The 17,321-nt window shown below is 40.1% G+C and overlaps 1 protein-coding gene across 1 annotated transcript; it reads right to left on the bottom strand.

The window, feature by feature from the left end:
• Window positions 1-5,056: 5,056 nt before the first annotated feature.
• Window positions 5,057-14,070, bottom strand: LOC128398654 (vomeronasal type-2 receptor 26-like). The gene is made up of 7 exons (XM_053359903.1): window positions 14,063-14,070; window positions 13,772-13,885; window positions 13,103-13,378; window positions 11,727-12,444; window positions 9,222-9,449; window positions 7,953-8,079; window positions 5,057-5,958 (listed from the first exon to the last, which is right to left on the bottom strand). The coding sequence occupies exons 1-7, from the start codon at window positions 14,068-14,070 to the stop codon at window positions 5,057-5,059; spliced, it is 2,373 nt and encodes a 790-aa protein (XP_053215878.1).
• Between the last annotated feature and the right edge of the window lie 3,251 nt (window positions 14,071-17,321).

Raw genomic sequence — 17,321 nt, 5'->3', positions numbered from 1 at the left:
GAAGAAAGGTGGCGGCGGCTCTCATCTGCTGAACAATTTCTACACAATAATTTCTTAGTTACATTTGAAGATAAGTAAGTGTTGCTTGATATTCTGAGGGATGGCTACTAGGGTACCAAAAATGATAAATGAATCAGAACTAACCCTGTTATCAAATGAATAAAGTAACATACACTGTATCTATTTTTTTAAAAAATCCCAAAAATGTGACTGAGAATGAAAAAAAGTCTAGATAGCATTAGGAAGTGTCACAAAAATCACTATACCTGTTAAAATGGGATGTCTTAAAAACAATGCATATAGACCAGGGGTCAGCAACCTTTTTCAGCTGGGGGTCGGTCCACCGTCCCTCAGACCATGTGGTGGGCCAGACTATATTAAAAAAAAAAATGAACAAATTCCTATGCCCCACAAATAACCCAGAGATGCATTTTAAATAAAAGCACACATTCTACTCAATCCAGACCGTCTGCGGGCTGGATTGAGAAGGTGATTGGGCCACATCCAGCCCACGCACCTTAGTTTGCCTACCCCTGATATAGATGGAAAGATGGAAATGATGATATTGAAACTCATTGCTGTATCTACAAAAGATAGTTCACAGAAAATGTGAAATGTGAAACAAAATGAACTACAAATTGAGCACGTCTTTTGCTGTCAGATGGCCCCGTTAAAAGACAGGTTGTGGGTATCAAGGTTACAGAAACATGCACCTCAGTGCTTGGAGATTTATTGCTGCTAGGAGTAAATTGTACTGGCCTGTAGGGACCTATTGTGAGTATCCAGTTCATCTGTACATTTGTGTGAGAGTCCTGCTGATGAGAAACACCTTTAGTAAATCGAAGAAATATTAAAAGGATGCTGTTATGATCCAAAATACAGTATTTAGGCTGAAATAGAATTCACATGTACTTGTCAGTGAGATGCACTTGAGATTCTCAGTAGACATGGGTAGGGTTACACTACAAACAGAGTTGTGTTGTGAATTTCTAATTCTTCACAGGGTGGGAACTGAATGCACTTGGTATTTTTTGTAACGCTAAATACTCTTTGGAAGTTCCAAGAAGAATGAGTTTGATTATGCCCAGTGCTATTTTTCCCTTGTTCTCTTATACTGGCAATGATGCCCACTTGAGAGATGTCAGAACTGAGTTCTGGTGAGTTTCGGCTGGAAAAAAGCCCTGATTATTCCCAGATATGATTAAGAATGTATGAGTTGCATCCAGTTACATTATACTTAGGACAGACCCATTAAAATGAATGGGCACGGAGTATAACCAAGTTGGCCACAACCCAATGTTTTGGAGGCGTATTTTGTGTTTTAATATTTGCTGTGCTACTGTGTCAAGAAAAAAAAAGAAAAGAAATTCATGAGTGAAGACAGGGATGAAGATGTATGATGACATAGAATAACCACAGGAAAAAAATAGAATGAAAACTGTGATCAAAGCCAGTTGGAAAGAATGCAGGAGGACATGTGAGCAGAACACTCTCTTTTTCAGCAGACAGTTGTGGATGGTAATTTTTAATACCTGCATGGATTACTTGTATCCAGGTACCAGGTAATGTCAGAATACCCTTCATGTGACACAGAAAGCGGTGGAAAAATGAACAAGAAACAGCAGGAGAAAGTACACCTCTTTTTCAGCAGCACCCTCAATTGCACCAACATTTTCTTCTGTCCAATCCAATAAGTCACGTCTCCGGATCAGGAACTCTCAAAGTGATTACTTGGGTAACACAAGGGAATGAAGGAAGGAAAATAGCAAGGGTACTACTACAGCTTGTCAATCAGCTACTTAACCACCATATAAGCCCAGACCAACTGGGGACCAGGTTACCTGAAGGAGTGCCTGCCCCGAACAGACCTTTCAGACCACATAGGTCACATAGGTTACTTGTGGCACTGTATTATACAAAATCAGCCCTGAGTGCTCACTGGAAGGACAGATTGTGAAGCTGAGGCTCCAATACTTTGGCCACCTCATGAGAAGAGAAGACTCCCTGGAAAAGACCCTAATGTTGGGAAAGATTGAGGGCACAAGGAGAAGGGGACAGCAGAGGACGAGATGGTTGGACAGTGTTCTCAAAGCTACCAGCATGAGTTTGACCAAACTGTGGCAGGCAGTGGAAGACAGGAGTGCCTGGAGTGCTCTGGTCCATGGGGTCATGAAGAGTCGGACACGACTAAATGACTAAACAACAACAACAACAATCATATAAAAAAATCATCTGTCATACAAAAGGCACCATCTATTAGTTGCTTCGGATGTCTTGTTATCATTCTGCCTAGGCTCTTCCCAACCCATGAGATTGGATCCTGTTAGTTCGGAATTCCTGTTTTTACCTCTTACTGGTTTTATAATGCAGTTTTACTGCCTTTTCTATACTGTTTTGTGGAATTAAAAAAATAGCAGGGTGTTAGTTTTTTAAATAAAAAAAAATTAAATAATTTTTAAAGAAATCCTTACGTAAGCTCATCGGATAATACTGGTGGAGGTTCTGTACTGAAGGTTAGTGAACTGGAGACAATGAAGCTCTGGGAAGCAATAACACCAATGATGAGGTCTCCTGACTGATGATACTTGTCAAATGGAGGGTGAGGAAAATGAACACTGCATTGAATATTATGAGCCTTGCATGCCATGTGAGGAAGCAGAACCAGCACCACCAGCACTAATAGGACCATCCTAGAATCCAAATACAAATCTTCATTTGATAAACTTTTTTATTCTCCCTCCCCCCCGCATCTGTAGCTGAATATTAAGGCTGCAATCCTAGACATACTTTCTTGGGAGTAGGTCTCATTGAACTCAATACGGCTTACTTCTGAGTAGGCATGTATAGGATTGCAGTATAAGAGTCTCTATGGTCACAATTTGATTTGAGCATTCATTTAGTGTACTGATAGGCTTAAAGACAGGAGTATAAATCTTCTTTGTTCCTTTTCTTATTTCTAAATGGTATTAGGTATATTTATATTTCACAGTATTTGCTACTCATTTAGCTAGTGGTCACTAAAACACCTCGGTTTTGTTTTGTTTTTTACAAGCAGCAAAATAATTACAGCTCTTTTGATAATTAAAGGAAAGACAATCACCAGATCCAGGTTTGAAGATTCCCTGTGGAATTGCAGAAGAAAATTTGTTTTTCACAGGTGAACATTTTCTCCCACCCAAGACAGGAATATTTCTATTTAGAATTATCCACAGAAAGAGAATGTCATCACAAATTACAGTACTGTGGTATGCGACAGAGAACAGGAACATACTTGTTGCTGATGAAGCATGGGTTAGAAATTGAATAATAATCACTCTTGCTCAGTTATTGTTCCATTCCAACTCATTGTATGTATTTACATATTTTTAGCAGCTTCATAAAAAAATCCAATTTAAATTGAATGTCTTTAATACACAGTTTTATGTAAAATCTGAACCATTTAATTATAAAATATTTTTCAATACATTCATCCATAAAATGCACATTTTGTCTGCATCTTTTATGTCAAATATCTGTACTGCAGAAGGTAGGAGTAGCCAACTTTTATGCATTGCTGACTGACCAGACATGGCCAACAGCTAATGCCCATCCGGCTGGCAAGGCTCTGCCCTTCAGCAGGGCCTCCTACCGGCCCATCTGAAGACAGTATTTGGGTGGAGATTCCTAGATTCTGCCAGCTGGGGAATTCCCCTAAGGGCTGGCAAGACAATGTGGGCCCTAGCTGCTGTGCACTGTGGGCAGAGGTGAGGTGTGCAACTAGATAAGCCCATTTTTTGTATAGAAGCTGTATCAAAAAATCTGGAAAATTGCATAATTATACTGAAAACTGTCCTGTGATCATCGAATGAAGGGTGGTATAGAAAATTAAGAAATAAAGTAAATAAATAATTGAACTGAGAGTTGAATTTCAATTCACTAGAAAGCTTGAGCATGTTGGCCAACTGTGAGAAGTGGACCAAATAATTTTGTCACCTCCTCTACTGTTCAAGGTTTATAGCAACCCTCCCATTCCTTTACTCCCCATCACATATATCTGTTTGTAATAGCACAGAGCAGGAAAAAGCTCAAGAGGCATAGTAGCATTTTTAACATACTTTTAACAGAGCATAGCCCTCTCTTGCTTTGATTGTTGGCCACTCAGATTACCTGCTGCTATTCCTGATGGTAGAGAGTAATTATTCTGCATTGTTTCCAAAACAATACATAATGAAGTTCTACTCAGAGCCCCAGATTTCAATGCCATAGAACATTTGGGTAAGCATTTTGCTGCCAAATATCTTTAAGGCAGGTTCAATTAGCTGCCCTCCATTATTGTAGTATAACTTCATTAATGCCCCAATGGTTTTCTGTGTCTTTACTTTAACTGCATCCATATGACACTTCCAAGGGAGGGTTTCATCAAAGAGAACACCCAGGTATCTAAATGAAAGAGTTTCTTCTATAATAATTAATTAATTTTATAATGAATGATTTTAGAGTGTTGTTTATGCTGTACTTTTGTACTGTTTTATTGTTGTTAGCCGCCCTGAGCCCGGCTTCGGCTGGGGAGGGCGGGATATAAATAAATTTATTATTATTATTATTATTATTATTATTATTATTATTATTATAGCCTGCTGATCCAGGAATCATCTTATGAACTGCCCTGAGATCTTCGGATGAGATCTCCAAAAGATTTTTGAGACAGAATCAGAGAGTAAAGAAAACCACTAAATCATCTAATCAAGGCTGGGAAAATTCTGATCCTAATTACTAAAGAGGGGGTGTATACTATATCAGTAAAAACCATGGGAGCAAGAATGCAACATTGCTTCACTCCTCATAATGTCTTAAAAGCAGTCATCATTCTACCATTTAAACCTACTCTGACCCTCATTTCTGTGTTGCCGTATACTTCTGGGATGGAAGTTTGCCATTTTTATATTACATGGTGTTTCAACAACTACGAAAATATTCTATATTGAGAGAGAAATGTTCGCAAACCTTAGGGGTCATGGACACACATATGGATTGCAGACTATGATAACTAGCAGTGCACATTATTTGGGCACAACATTCAAGTCTTTCTTTTCATCAACTGTTCCCTGCTGTTCAGCTCAGGCTTCAACATAATTATGTAACACTTTGGAGAAAATATGCAAACCAGCAACCCAGCACTGGAAGCTAAGATGGCAAATATCTCTACAGCCACCATGTATTTTCCATTGGAGCTCACATAGCTTGGAACAAAGGACAACCAAACACTACAAAACACTAGCAAACTGAATGTGATAAACTTGGCTTCGTTGAAACTGTCTGGCAACTTCCGAGCAAGGAAAGCAACAATGAAACTGATAATAGCCTGAAAGCCCAAATACCCCAAGACACAGTAGAACATAGCCACAGACCCCTCATTGCATTCCAGTACAATTTCTTCAGGCGTGGAATTATTGTCAACATCAGGGAATGGTGGAGTGGTTGCCCACCATATAGAACAAATAACTGCTTGGATAAGGGAACAGGGGAGAACAATGAAAGTGTCCAGCTTTCTCCCCGCCCACTTCCTCATCTGGGATCCTGGCTTGGTGGCCATGAAAGCTAGAACCACTGTGATGGTTTTTGCTAGGACACAGGAAACAGCCACTGAGAAGATCATGCCAAAAGTTGCTTGTCGGAGGAGACATGTCACCTTCTGAGGCTGTCCAATGAATAGCAATGCAGAAAGGAAGCAGAGGAGGAGGGAGAGGAGAAGAGTGTAGGTGAGCTGCCGGTTGTTGGCTTTGACAATGGGAGTGTTGTGATGCCTCAAAACCAATCCTAGCACCATAGCCGTAATCAAAGAAAAGGAAAGAGCCAAAGATGCTAAACTGATTCCCAAAGGTTCTTCATAAGACAAGAAGCTTATATCCTTGGGAACACAAGAATCCTTATATTTGTTTGGGTGGTTTTCATCTGTGCATTCATGACAGTCATTCATATCTGTGGGAGAATATCTTTTTAACATGCCAGAACTTTTCTACATATTAGAATATACATATTAATTTTATTCAGTTGCATTCTTAAACTACTTAATATTTTAGAAGAAACACTATACATACATAAATAGAAAAACAAATATGAAACCAATCTGAAAAAAAGAAAAATGAAAAGAAACAGGTGAATGAAAAAGAAACAGGTGAAACTGTACTACAGAAGTAACAGGGTCCATATTTATAGGGTAAAATACCACATATTCTCTTCAAATTACAGACTGAATTAAGAATAGAGTTATTGTCAGCGACAAACAGGAGTCTGAGGGGGCAGAGGAGGCTGGTGAGGAAGAGGATCATCCGAGGAAGGAGACAGTGTTTTGTCGGGTCCTCTTGCACCTGTAAGGCAGCTGCCGGGGTGGAGGAAGAGGGGAGTCATAAGGAAGAGACCAGGCAGGCAGACACAGGAAAAAAGGAGGCAGAGGAAGATCTTCAGGAAGGGCTGTAGGAAATCGTGAAGTCATGTGTTCAGCATTCACTCTGCCCTTCTTCCTGATAGGTCTGGAGGCCAGTTCCCTGCTTGTCAAATGCTCTCCCTAGGAAGGCTCACCTGCCAACTTTGTTACATATCTTTAAGCACCAGGCAAAAATATTCCTCCTCTCCCATGCCTTTGCTAATTGAACAATATATGACCTTTTAAACTGTGGGGTTTTGTTTTCATTTGTTACTATGGAATGTATTATTGTGTTTTTATATTGTAAACTGTGCTGTGATCCTGGAATGAAGGGCAGTATAGAAATTTAATGATGGTGAAGAAGAAGGCAGCATAGGGGATGGGGTCACACAGTTGCATTAACTGTCTGAGACAGAGCACAGGTATGCAGAGGTAGATTGCCTAGACAGCTAGTTAGCAGGAAGTAGTGTGTAAATCCTTTGCACCTTAGGAGCTGAGTGCTTTCCTAATAAAGAACTAAAATGTCATTAACTTGTCTTCATCAGTCTAGGTTTGTTCAGGACAGTTATGTTAACACCACTCCCTAAATATATTTTGATTCAATCAAATAACTATGATGAAGAGATGGTGATTAATTTTCATATCCAAAATTGTCAACTTTTTTTGCAGGCTAATCTTAACTTTGAAAAATGAAAAGGGCTCTTTGCTTGGGCTGTTTACAAGAAGAAGCTTTCAAAGAGCCCTGTTCAGCTTTATGCAAGCCCCTATACTGCAGCCAGACTCACAGAGCTTGAAGTCAGTGCCGACCAGCTGATAGGACCTGACATAAGCTTTCTCTTTTTGCTTGGACCAGCTGTACTACAGAGTTCACCATGTGGCATTCCATAGCACAGCTGATCCCAGATAGTTTGCTCTCACCACCAACCAGCTGCTTTTTGGCAACAGTGAGCCCCACTTTAAGGTTCCCAATTGTACACTGGCAACACAATTTATTCTGCCCCTTATCTGACATCACCTGTTGTATCAGGTATTGAGCAGGTTAATGTCATTTGGGGAGAATGGCCTCAAGGTTACTTGCTTCAAAGAAGAATTCACACCCTCCCACAGCCAAGACCTCAGCTAGATGTGATGCTGCACATGTCATTTGAAATTGCAAGATTTCTTTCATTCATGTGAATGATCAGGATCATAATGTGCAAGGTGAGTACAGTCAAACCTCGGTTGTCAAACATAATCTGTTCTGGAAGACCCTTCGACTTCTGAAATATTTGATATCCGAGGATCCAAGGGCGGTCGAAAGTCAATGGAGAAAAAAGGGGGGGAAACTTTCAGCATTCGCAAGTTGAAACGTATGATAACGGAGGCGTCTGGGAACTGAGGTTTGACTGTATTATCCCTTTAAAATCCTGCTATGATCTTAATAAGAACTCCCCCTAGTGTGGAAGGAGATTAAATACTGGTCCACATGGCTAGAAAGATTCCTCACCACTGCTTTATATGTATGTTTTACAGCTGATGCACTCATTGAATGTTGGAGTATATTTCTTACCTTTCTTATCTGAAATCTTCCCTTCAGGACAGGGGATGCATTCATAGCAGCAGAACGGTTCCCCTTCCTTCACTTTCTTGCTAAAACCAGGATAGCAGCTCTCACTACATACAGAGTGAGGCTGAACCTAAACCATAAATGAAAGAGGACAATGACTATTTTGAGAATAATGATCTTAGACACTTGAAAGTACTGGGCCCTTACACTGTTTGTGAGGAAGTTTGGGGCTGTTACTCAATGTGTTATACAACCATTCTAATATTGGACATGCTGGGAATGTTGTTAATAGTGCTGTGCCCTGACTTTGCATGTAACCTCAATGCTGAGCTGAGGGAACCCCTTGGACAGATAACTGAAGTAGGATCTCTTCAAAGCACCCCAAAGTGAAGCAGAGGCCTCTAAAATGATTCTGCATAGACCTTGTGTCTGCAAAAACTGAAACATTTGTTCTCAAACTTGCTACAATTTCTACCCCCCTTCTCCCAAAAAACAAGCAATTGTGGTGAGGGGGGGGTTCTGAAGAACACCTGACAGGTTCAGGGTGGGGAGACTCTTTGTGACTGACAGGTCTAATTCCTAATGAGTGGTAATGCATTTATCATGGCTTTTTCAATCACTGTGCTTTGGAAAAGGGCAGTGTCAGCCCATACATGAGGCAAAACAAGGTCACTGCTTCAGATGGCAGGATCCAAAGGGGCAGCAGATTTGACCTCCAGGAAATGCGTAGCACACTGCAGCTGCTGTGCACTATGCATTTGAATCCTCATTATATAAGTTTAGGAATATCAGAAAGGAAAACCAATCAATCAAGCTCCGTTCTCTCAAACAGTAAAGGATACCCCTTTAGGGGAAAATAAACTGTAGATATGCTTCTGAAATTAAGCATGGTCCATCCCCTCAGAGTGGAATGATATGCCTGCAAATAACAAAGACTTCTGTCAAAGATGAAAAAGACAGTTTTAAATAGTTCATCTTTCTCCCTGAGTTGAATAACATCCAATGACTGCAGTTCCACAAATTACAAGAAGAAGGGAAAAGAGGTGCCTATGCAGGTAATCCTCCTCCATTCTCTTGCTAATGAATATATTGATCAATACATAAACAGTACAGAAGTCTTTGGGGTTGTTCTTTTTTGCCTTAATAACTGTTTTTACAGATGAAATTCAGTATTTTTCAAGGGTCGACCACTATCAGATGAAATCAGCTTTGCATACCAGGTAAGGGCCCTTAATAAAATAGTGGTAGACCATCCAAACAGCCAGTGCCTACCTGGTTAAATGATCTGGGCCAAGTTATGACCTTCTCATTGATGGTAAACCTTTGACCCTGGGGAGCCAGGGGATCCATCATTCCAACTCTTACTCTATGATAAGAATGGTTGGAGGACTTGACCCAGTTGATAACATCAAACCCAGCTGTTAACTCCCCATTCTTGTCAAAAAAAATCTTGTCTCCAGCACTGTTGTTAAATGTGACACCACGTAGAAAGAGATGGAGCTAGATTGAAAAGGACAAGAAAAAAGTTTAGAAAAGGTTGTAATTTGATCTTGGAAACTGAAGAGTGGTAGATAAGTGCTCACTATTTTCGACCCAGAGTTTGCAGGAGGATGCACTACATGAATCAGCAAAATTAGAATGATGTATATACTATGGGTGGACACAGCCCATGTCTCATATTTGCCATTAGCTCAATCCAGAGGACTCAGTCAGTTTGGCCCATGCTTTCATCATCACCATCATACCAGTATGGCTGGAAGATGAGCAGAAAGAAGCACATGTTGCATCTGCTACCCTCACTCTGTGAGCAGAGTGGGATCAATTCTGTGGGGTGCTTCTTCCAAAGTGACTTTTCTGCAGGGAAGCCTCTTGTAAAAGTGCACCCTCCATCATGCATGATAAATCTCATTGCTGTTGCATTGAGGCATTGATCCCAGGGGCTGCTGCTTCACAAGTGGCTTTCCTGCAGGGATGTCAGATGCACAGACCCCTCTGAATAGGACTGATTTGGCTCCAGACTCAGCTGACTCCAGCAAGTTTATGGAACAAATCTCTGTGTTGAGCTCCACCTAAAGTCGGCACTGAAAGCAGTGCTTTTTTCTGGGGAAATGCAGGGGGACGCATACCCCTAAATGTTTTGTGAATCTAAGTTTGGCCTCATTGAGGGGCAGTATTTCAATATGAGTAAGAAAATGAGAGTACCCCTAAACATTTTTTTTTTAAAAAAGCACTGACTGAAAGTATATACTAGAGATGAGGGAAATTGCAGCCTTTCAGATGTTATACTCCATTATCCTTAACCATTGCCCATACTGGCAGACAGTGAACAGAGCGGGACTTCAATTGTGTCTGGAGCGTAACAGGTTCCCCATACTGTATATGGTGTAAAAAGTTAGTAAGGTGATAGAGGAAAAGCCACAGTTGGTGAATATTTCGAGCGGAAGAGTCCAGAGATTGAATCATTTTTGAAGAACAGAGGAATCAACTCTACCCCTCTTCAGATATGATTGACCTAAGAGACAACATAAGGAGAGCACAGCTGTTAAGAGGCAAGGCCAGCACACCAATGAGTTTAGGTGAGGAGATTGCCTCAGGCATCAGGATCCACAGGAGCAACAGATTTAGCCTCCAAGGCAGAGCTTTCCAAACTTTAATGCTGGTGACACACTTTTTAGACATTTCGCGACACAGTAATTCAGTTTTACTAGCAAACCGGAGGTTTAACTAACCCCTTATAAGAGATAGGGACACATACATAAATTGTAAAAGTGAAATGTATGGGGACACAACATATCTCTTGATCTGCACACTCCTGATCAGGGAGGAGCACAAGGAACGTTCGTATGGCACACCTATATGCTGCAGCCAACACATTAATGTGTTGCAACACACAGTTTGGAAAGCTCTGCTCCAAGGAATGCAACACCTGCAGCTGCACCATGTTCCTTGCAGGCTAGATTCAATTTTTTTGAGCCAAAGCAGCAAAGGCAATTATAGACATTTCTCTCCCCCTCTCTAATCCCCAGCACATGGGTACAAAATCAATTCTAGATGCTTATCCAGTTCTCCAGAACATATTTCAGATTGTTTTGGAGGTGAGGCACTGCAGAAGGTAAGGAAATCCCCCTCCCTGCGAAAATCCCCTTCCCTGCTCATCCTCCAATAACAGATCCCGCCAACTGGATCAACAGTGCTTGGGGGCCCAACTGTTGCCTTCCCCAAACACTGGTGGGTCTCACATTCAGAACACTGAAGAAAGCTTGCAGCTGTTTCATGGCCATTTCCTTGACCAATTTATCTGTTTTTAAAATGATGTGGCCATGTTAGAATTCATAATGCTATCGAATGGAATATTATTCCTCACAACAATATTCAAGAGTTTGCTTAAAAGAGGAAAAGAATAATATTAAGATTCTTTATTGTTGTGGACTCGTTAAATAGTGGTTTTATTTTTTTATTTGTTGTTGATTTGCTAATTATAAAATCTAATCAAATATGTTAGATTATGTCAAAGATATTGTTTCAAAAAGTGTGTTTTGGTTTTATATAGTCAAACTATTAAAAAAAATTTAGCCTGGGAGTTGATGCCACAATTACTCATAAATTGATCCCGATCCATTCAGTTTTACATTATGATAGTAAACTTGGGTTTACAAGTTGGAGATGGCAATTAGAGAAAACACATTATGTGGTATCATTTCCAATCAATGTCAAGAGGAATGAAGGTGAAAGTGTGAGCACAAAGAGTGAGTCACAAGGTGATGTTCAGTCTCTTACCTGCCAGCACTGTTGAGTCTGAAGCTTCATTCCTCCTCTATATCTGACTCTGGATATAGACATAGCATGCAAAGCGTGGGCCACAGCATAGACAGCATTGTAGATGCTATAGCTGTGGCTAGTCATTCTCATTTCAAAAAAAGGTCCAGGAAGGCTCTCCAGCTTCTCCTTCCCAGTACAAATATCTCCCTCCACCTTGCCCCCACCTGTAGGGAATTCACAAACAAAAGCCTGTTGCCAAAAGTCCTTGATAAATCCATCTCCTGTTACGCTGGAAGGGTTTCTGTCCTTAACAGCCTCGGAAAATGCTGGGAGGTCATTGGAGTGAATTGTAAATAACAGAGAACCATGGATTAGTTCTGTATCCCATGTCTTCTGATAGACAAATGAAGTGAGCTCCACCTGGGCTGTTGCTATCCATACTTTGGGTTTATTTGCCACATCTTCTAATTCTGATAGATAGTCAAACCATCTATAAATTGTCAAAGAATAAGATTCACCATGGATCACTATTACATTGGCATTGCTGTCCATGATTCTGTCGCGTATTTTTGCCCCCCGGACAAACATTTCCAAAATTTCTGTGACTAACGTTGGTCTGGGAATTCTTTCTATGTAGGCCAAACAGATACCACTCTGGGCAAAAAGTGGAACTACACTTTGCACAAATTGTTCTCCATTGTCAGTTTCCATAACACTGACCCCAATCCACATCCACCTGAAATGTAGAAGCAAAGAGAGAATTCCCTCATACTGGAGAGCTTCCTTAGGGACCATCTGGTAGAAGGAAGCACTTGACACTTTACTATTCATCACTGGAGCAGAGCCATATATAAGCTAAACAATGTTTGGGCAGAGAAGAGAAAGAATTTGAATGACATTGTTTTAACAATACAGTTTTGAATGTTCAAAGCATGACCACATGTTCCTATATGAATCAATTATTTCTCACCTATGAATATGCTTGCCTTTAACATTTACTGAAGCATTACTATAAAGTCAAACTGCTGCACCTGCCTCCCATCTGCAGAACTTCCTCCATGAAAGATCCACTTCTTAACTTTTTTTTTTTTTTTGGTTCTTGTAAGCTGCTCCTAATAATGTAATTTATTTTACTCCAATTGTTCTCATGTGTCACTTCTTCCTTTTCATCCAGGTCTAGCTTTTTTTTACTCATAAATCATCAATAATGTATCCTTAGCTTAGATCTCATATTTAAACAAGCTATATGGTCCATTTAATCACTAGAAATGCCCACATTAACATTTCCAAACAAAATCCTATTCTGTCTCACTCAGAGAGAAAGAAAGAAAGAAAGAAAGAAAGAAAGAAAGAAAGAAAGAAAGAAAGAAGATACCACCTGTGGAATATTATACATATCCAAAACTACTGCCACATGAAGCGAAGTTTGGGAGTCCAGTCCCCCAATGGCTGCTATCAGATTTTTCTCAGTATCACATATGTAGTTGGGGACAAACTTGCTCAAGGCAGATATAAGAAGCATTGTGGCATGGTACGTCCACTTGGCATTGAAATAGCTGTCATAAATAAGGAGCCCCAAAGTGGTATTGGGTAAGATCTGAGGGTTTTCATTTATCTCCTTTACAGCAAATGCCCAGGCCAGAATGTGCTGGTAATGCTTAGGCACCACGCTGCAAAGAAAATGGTATTTTGAATCAGAAACATAGGCCACACTTTGTAAAATCATCACCACACAACTTCCATGAGTATCATGCATTACTTTATTGATGCAAAAACATTTCTTGACAAAATCCACATCATGAAGCTTTCTAGGCATGATTAGAGAGCTAAACAACATCAGATGATCATATTCAAAAATTGAAATAACCTGCACTTGCTTAAGTTAGGTACTTGTTGAAAGTAGGATGTACCTAAGCAATGGATAAGGATCAAAACCATTTGAAGATATTATTTCATACAGTCATACACATGTATGCTAATGCTTATAACATTCTTATTATACACTAAATAACCATTTATCAAAAAGAATTGTAATTTTAATGTTAAATATTTTATGTCCTTACTTTATCTCGTCATATGATGGTGGTGGTGGTTCTTCATGGAAGGATATTGGACTGGAGATGATGAAGCTGTGAGAGGCAATGCCACCAATGATGAGGTCTCCTTCCTGATGATAACTGTGAAGTGGAATGTTTGAGTTGTGGACACTGCATTTAACAATATGTGGCTTGCATATTGCATGAGGAAGTCCTGTCATCAGCAAGACTAATAATAAAATCATTCTTGATACAAACCTTCTATTTACACAGAAATGCCCTAATTTCATATAAACTGACTAAAATGGCCTGACTTACTTGGCCATTTAGTCACCTAATGTGTGTGAACTGTGGAGTGCAAATGAAAAGTATTGTTTGGTTGATCCTTGCTTCTTCTAGTCCCTAATTCCAGCTCTGACAACTGAAAGGTATATTTGTACCATCATTCACAAATGTCTGATTGGTTTTAGTACTGATCACTGTAACATAACAAAGGTTTTTGACAAGCATATGAAATAATTACACTTTTGAAAACCTCTATTCAGATGTGACAAACATGTTTTCTCTAGAGAATTTCCAGTTTTGAATGGTGATTACCTTCCCTTTGGACAAACATATTTGCCACATCTGAACAGATGTTTTTAATTCTACTTAGTTGAATAAGGGGGGAAATTTAGGACAGCAAGGGAAGGAAATCAGAAATTCAAGGCTTTGTTCTGGAGTCAGACAGGAAATAAAAGTGTTTGGTCATAGAAATTATTTACTGGTATCTATGAGCTAGAGAATAGAAATCTATGGGAGGAAAAATATATATGTCCCTCTAGGGATAAACAGATTTGTAGTTTTGGTTAATCTCTTTTTTTTTAGTTTTACTGTTTTTAATTCAGTTCTGCACATTTCTGAAGCAATTTTTAAAAATCCTCATGAAAATTCAACAGCATTGTAGTGCAAATTTATCCTAATGAACAAATTCTAAATACACTTTTGACTAATATATTTTGCAAACACTTCTCCTGTAAGGCTTGGGTCTCTCCCACACACACGAGACGACTCCGGCAGTTAATTAATTAGGATTTATTGGTTCAACAAAAAGCCACTCCGCTAATTTCAGTCTTTCTCCGATGCCACAGTTGCCAGGACTGATCTCCGCTCTCTTCTCCCTCAAAAGGAAATCCCCCACCTCCTCTTTCTGTAATTTTCGTGCTTCTCGGCTAATTTTGTGAGTCTATGCGCTCAGGGTGATTGCACACCCTCTATTTCTATGTCTGTGTCACTATCTGAGCCTTGCAGCTGAATTCCTGCTCTCTGTGTCTCTCTGTCTCTCTGTGTGTGTGTACGAAGGTCGAATTCCTGTGGCTAACTGCTTCTCCCCCCTCTTCCTCTGTGCCTGCTCTTTTGCTGCTTGTCAAAAAGTCCGATGTAGAGATGTTCTCTTTATGTGCCAGTATAGTAAAACACTGGTTCTTTTCTGTGGCATTCTGGGAAACTTTCCTTAGCTACTTTCTTAAGCTTTTGAACCTTAAAATCTTTCTCTGCTTCTCTCTCTCATATACACGCTGTGTAAAGATGTGCCAGACACACACAAATTCCATTCTTTGCATTCCACTCTTTTTTCACTCAGGTCACATTAAGTTTACAATGATCTGTTTTCCTTCAGTGTATAATTAATTAGTTGTTTTTATATTCTGATCATAACATTAGTAATTGATTTAGACATAATATAATCAATCATAAATCTAGGTGGATTAAAAGCTTAGATACTTGTCTAAGGTCCATTAGCAAAAGACCCTTTGAAGAATTGGAGATTAATGGATTTTGGGTAACCCCTCCTTATACCTATGTTAACCAATAAGGAACTAGCCTCTTTGTTTGTATTTTAACCAATCAGCCACTAACATATGAGTGGCCATGCTTTTGTAAGATTCAATAAAAGAGAGACACATGGGTTTCAAGGGGCTCTCTCAAAAAGCAGCCTTGGAGCTCAGATGAGGATCTCAAAAACACCATCCGCTTGTTTGCCTTGATTCGAACGCGATTCAACATCTGGTGACCCCGACGTGATTTCGACGAAGTAAGGTACCAGGTCCCTTGCAGAGCTAGGAAACCTCATACTTACCCGACTGGAAAAAAGTCTCAGCGCGCTATTTCATAGGTATGGGAGGGGATCTATCTAAAGGTCAAAAAGCTCACGCAAATGAATTATTTAAATTAGTCAAGCAAAAGGGGGATGGTGTTCAAATTTCCTTAAAAGAAATTGAACAAATGCTAATGGAAATAATGTTCCAATGCCCATTTTATGCAGACAAAGGATCTCTGGACATAGAGACCTGGCAAAAAATTGGAAAAACGCTTTTTTCTGAGCCAAGGGCTCCGATCAATTGCCTGCTCACTTGGCAAAAATGTGCAAATGCTATTGGTAAATTAGGAGCGCCGTCTTCTTTAATTCCTACACCCCTTGTTTCAGTAGAGAATCCTCCACCGTACCCACAAATTTTGCCTCCTTTGACTTCACCCCCCTCCTCCTTCTCTCATCTCGAAGCAGCTCCATGTCAGATCACTACAATCCCCCTCTCTCCCCCTTCTCTGCCTGCCCCTCCTCTGCCTGCATCTGTGAGATCTGCAGAAGCTGCATCTCAGCCTGTCGTTTTTCCTTCTCTCCCCCCGGTGCATTCCAATGTTACAAATGTTTATGGGGTTGTCCGTGCTGGGATTACTCAAGCCAAACAGGAAGGTCTTTTGTCTCTAGAGGAGCAGTCTGCTTGGTCTGGGGAAATGCCGTCACTTTTCCCTTTCAGTTATCAGCCTATCCCAGGGACAGCACAGCAAGAAGTACTTTATGACAAACTTCCATATTCCATAATGAAGGAATTCAGGAAGGCTATCTCTGATTCAGGTCTGAAATCTTCGTATGTTATGGGAATGTTGGAAAGTATTTCAACTTCTTATGTAATGTGTCCTAATGATTGGAAAGATCTTATGCATATGATTTTATCCCCTGCACAATATGTGGTCTTTGAAAGTGAATTTAAACATGGTGCTATAGCTCTGGCTGATCCAATGCATACAGCTAGTCAACTTTTTGGATCTGCCCCATTCGATAGCTTGGCTGCACAAGCATTATTGTCAGCTTCGCATTTTAGCCGCACTGCGACCTGTGTCCAGCGCGCCATTCGTAAAGTCCCTGTCTCAGGGCAGCCTCTGAACTCCTTTGTAAATGTTAAGCAGCAACACTCAGAGCCTTACCATCAATTTATTGATAGATTAAAAGAATCAATCTCTAGACAGATAGATAATGAAACAGCTCAGAATGAGTTGATGAAAAAATTAGCCTTTGAGAATGCTAATACTGATTCTAGGAAAGTGTTACAATCTGTCATAAGTCGTTCAAAATATAGTCTTGCAGATATGATACAATCATGTACAGAAATAGGGAGTCAATCTCATGCTATGTCTTTACTTGCCACTGCAATCCAAACTAATAACAGGCCTACAGGTAATTGCTTCAATTGCAAGCGCCCTGGCCATTTTGCTAAGCAGTGCAGGGCCCCTGGCGGAGGTGCAAATAAAAATACTGCTG

This window comes from Podarcis raffonei, chromosome 13, assembly GCF_027172205.1.
Source record: "Podarcis raffonei isolate rPodRaf1 chromosome 13, rPodRaf1.pri, whole genome shotgun sequence".
In the NCBI taxonomy this organism is placed as follows: Eukaryota; Metazoa; Chordata; class Lepidosauria; order Squamata; family Lacertidae; genus Podarcis; species Podarcis raffonei.
This window is presented reverse-complemented; position numbering and strand designations above follow the sequence as displayed.

What these genes read in the sequence shown, in the direction of transcription:
- LOC128398654 (XM_053359903.1), bottom strand. An exon ending in CCATCATATGACGAGATAAA is followed by an intron (nt 13,379 to 13,771) that starts GTAAGGACATAA and finishes TTTTCTTTGCAG; the next exon opens with CGTGGTGCCTAAGCATTACC. An exon ending in GAAGATTTCAGATAAGAAAG is followed by an intron (nt 5,959 to 7,952) that starts GTAAGAAATATA and finishes ATTCTCCCACAG; the next exon opens with ATATGAATGACTGTCATGAA.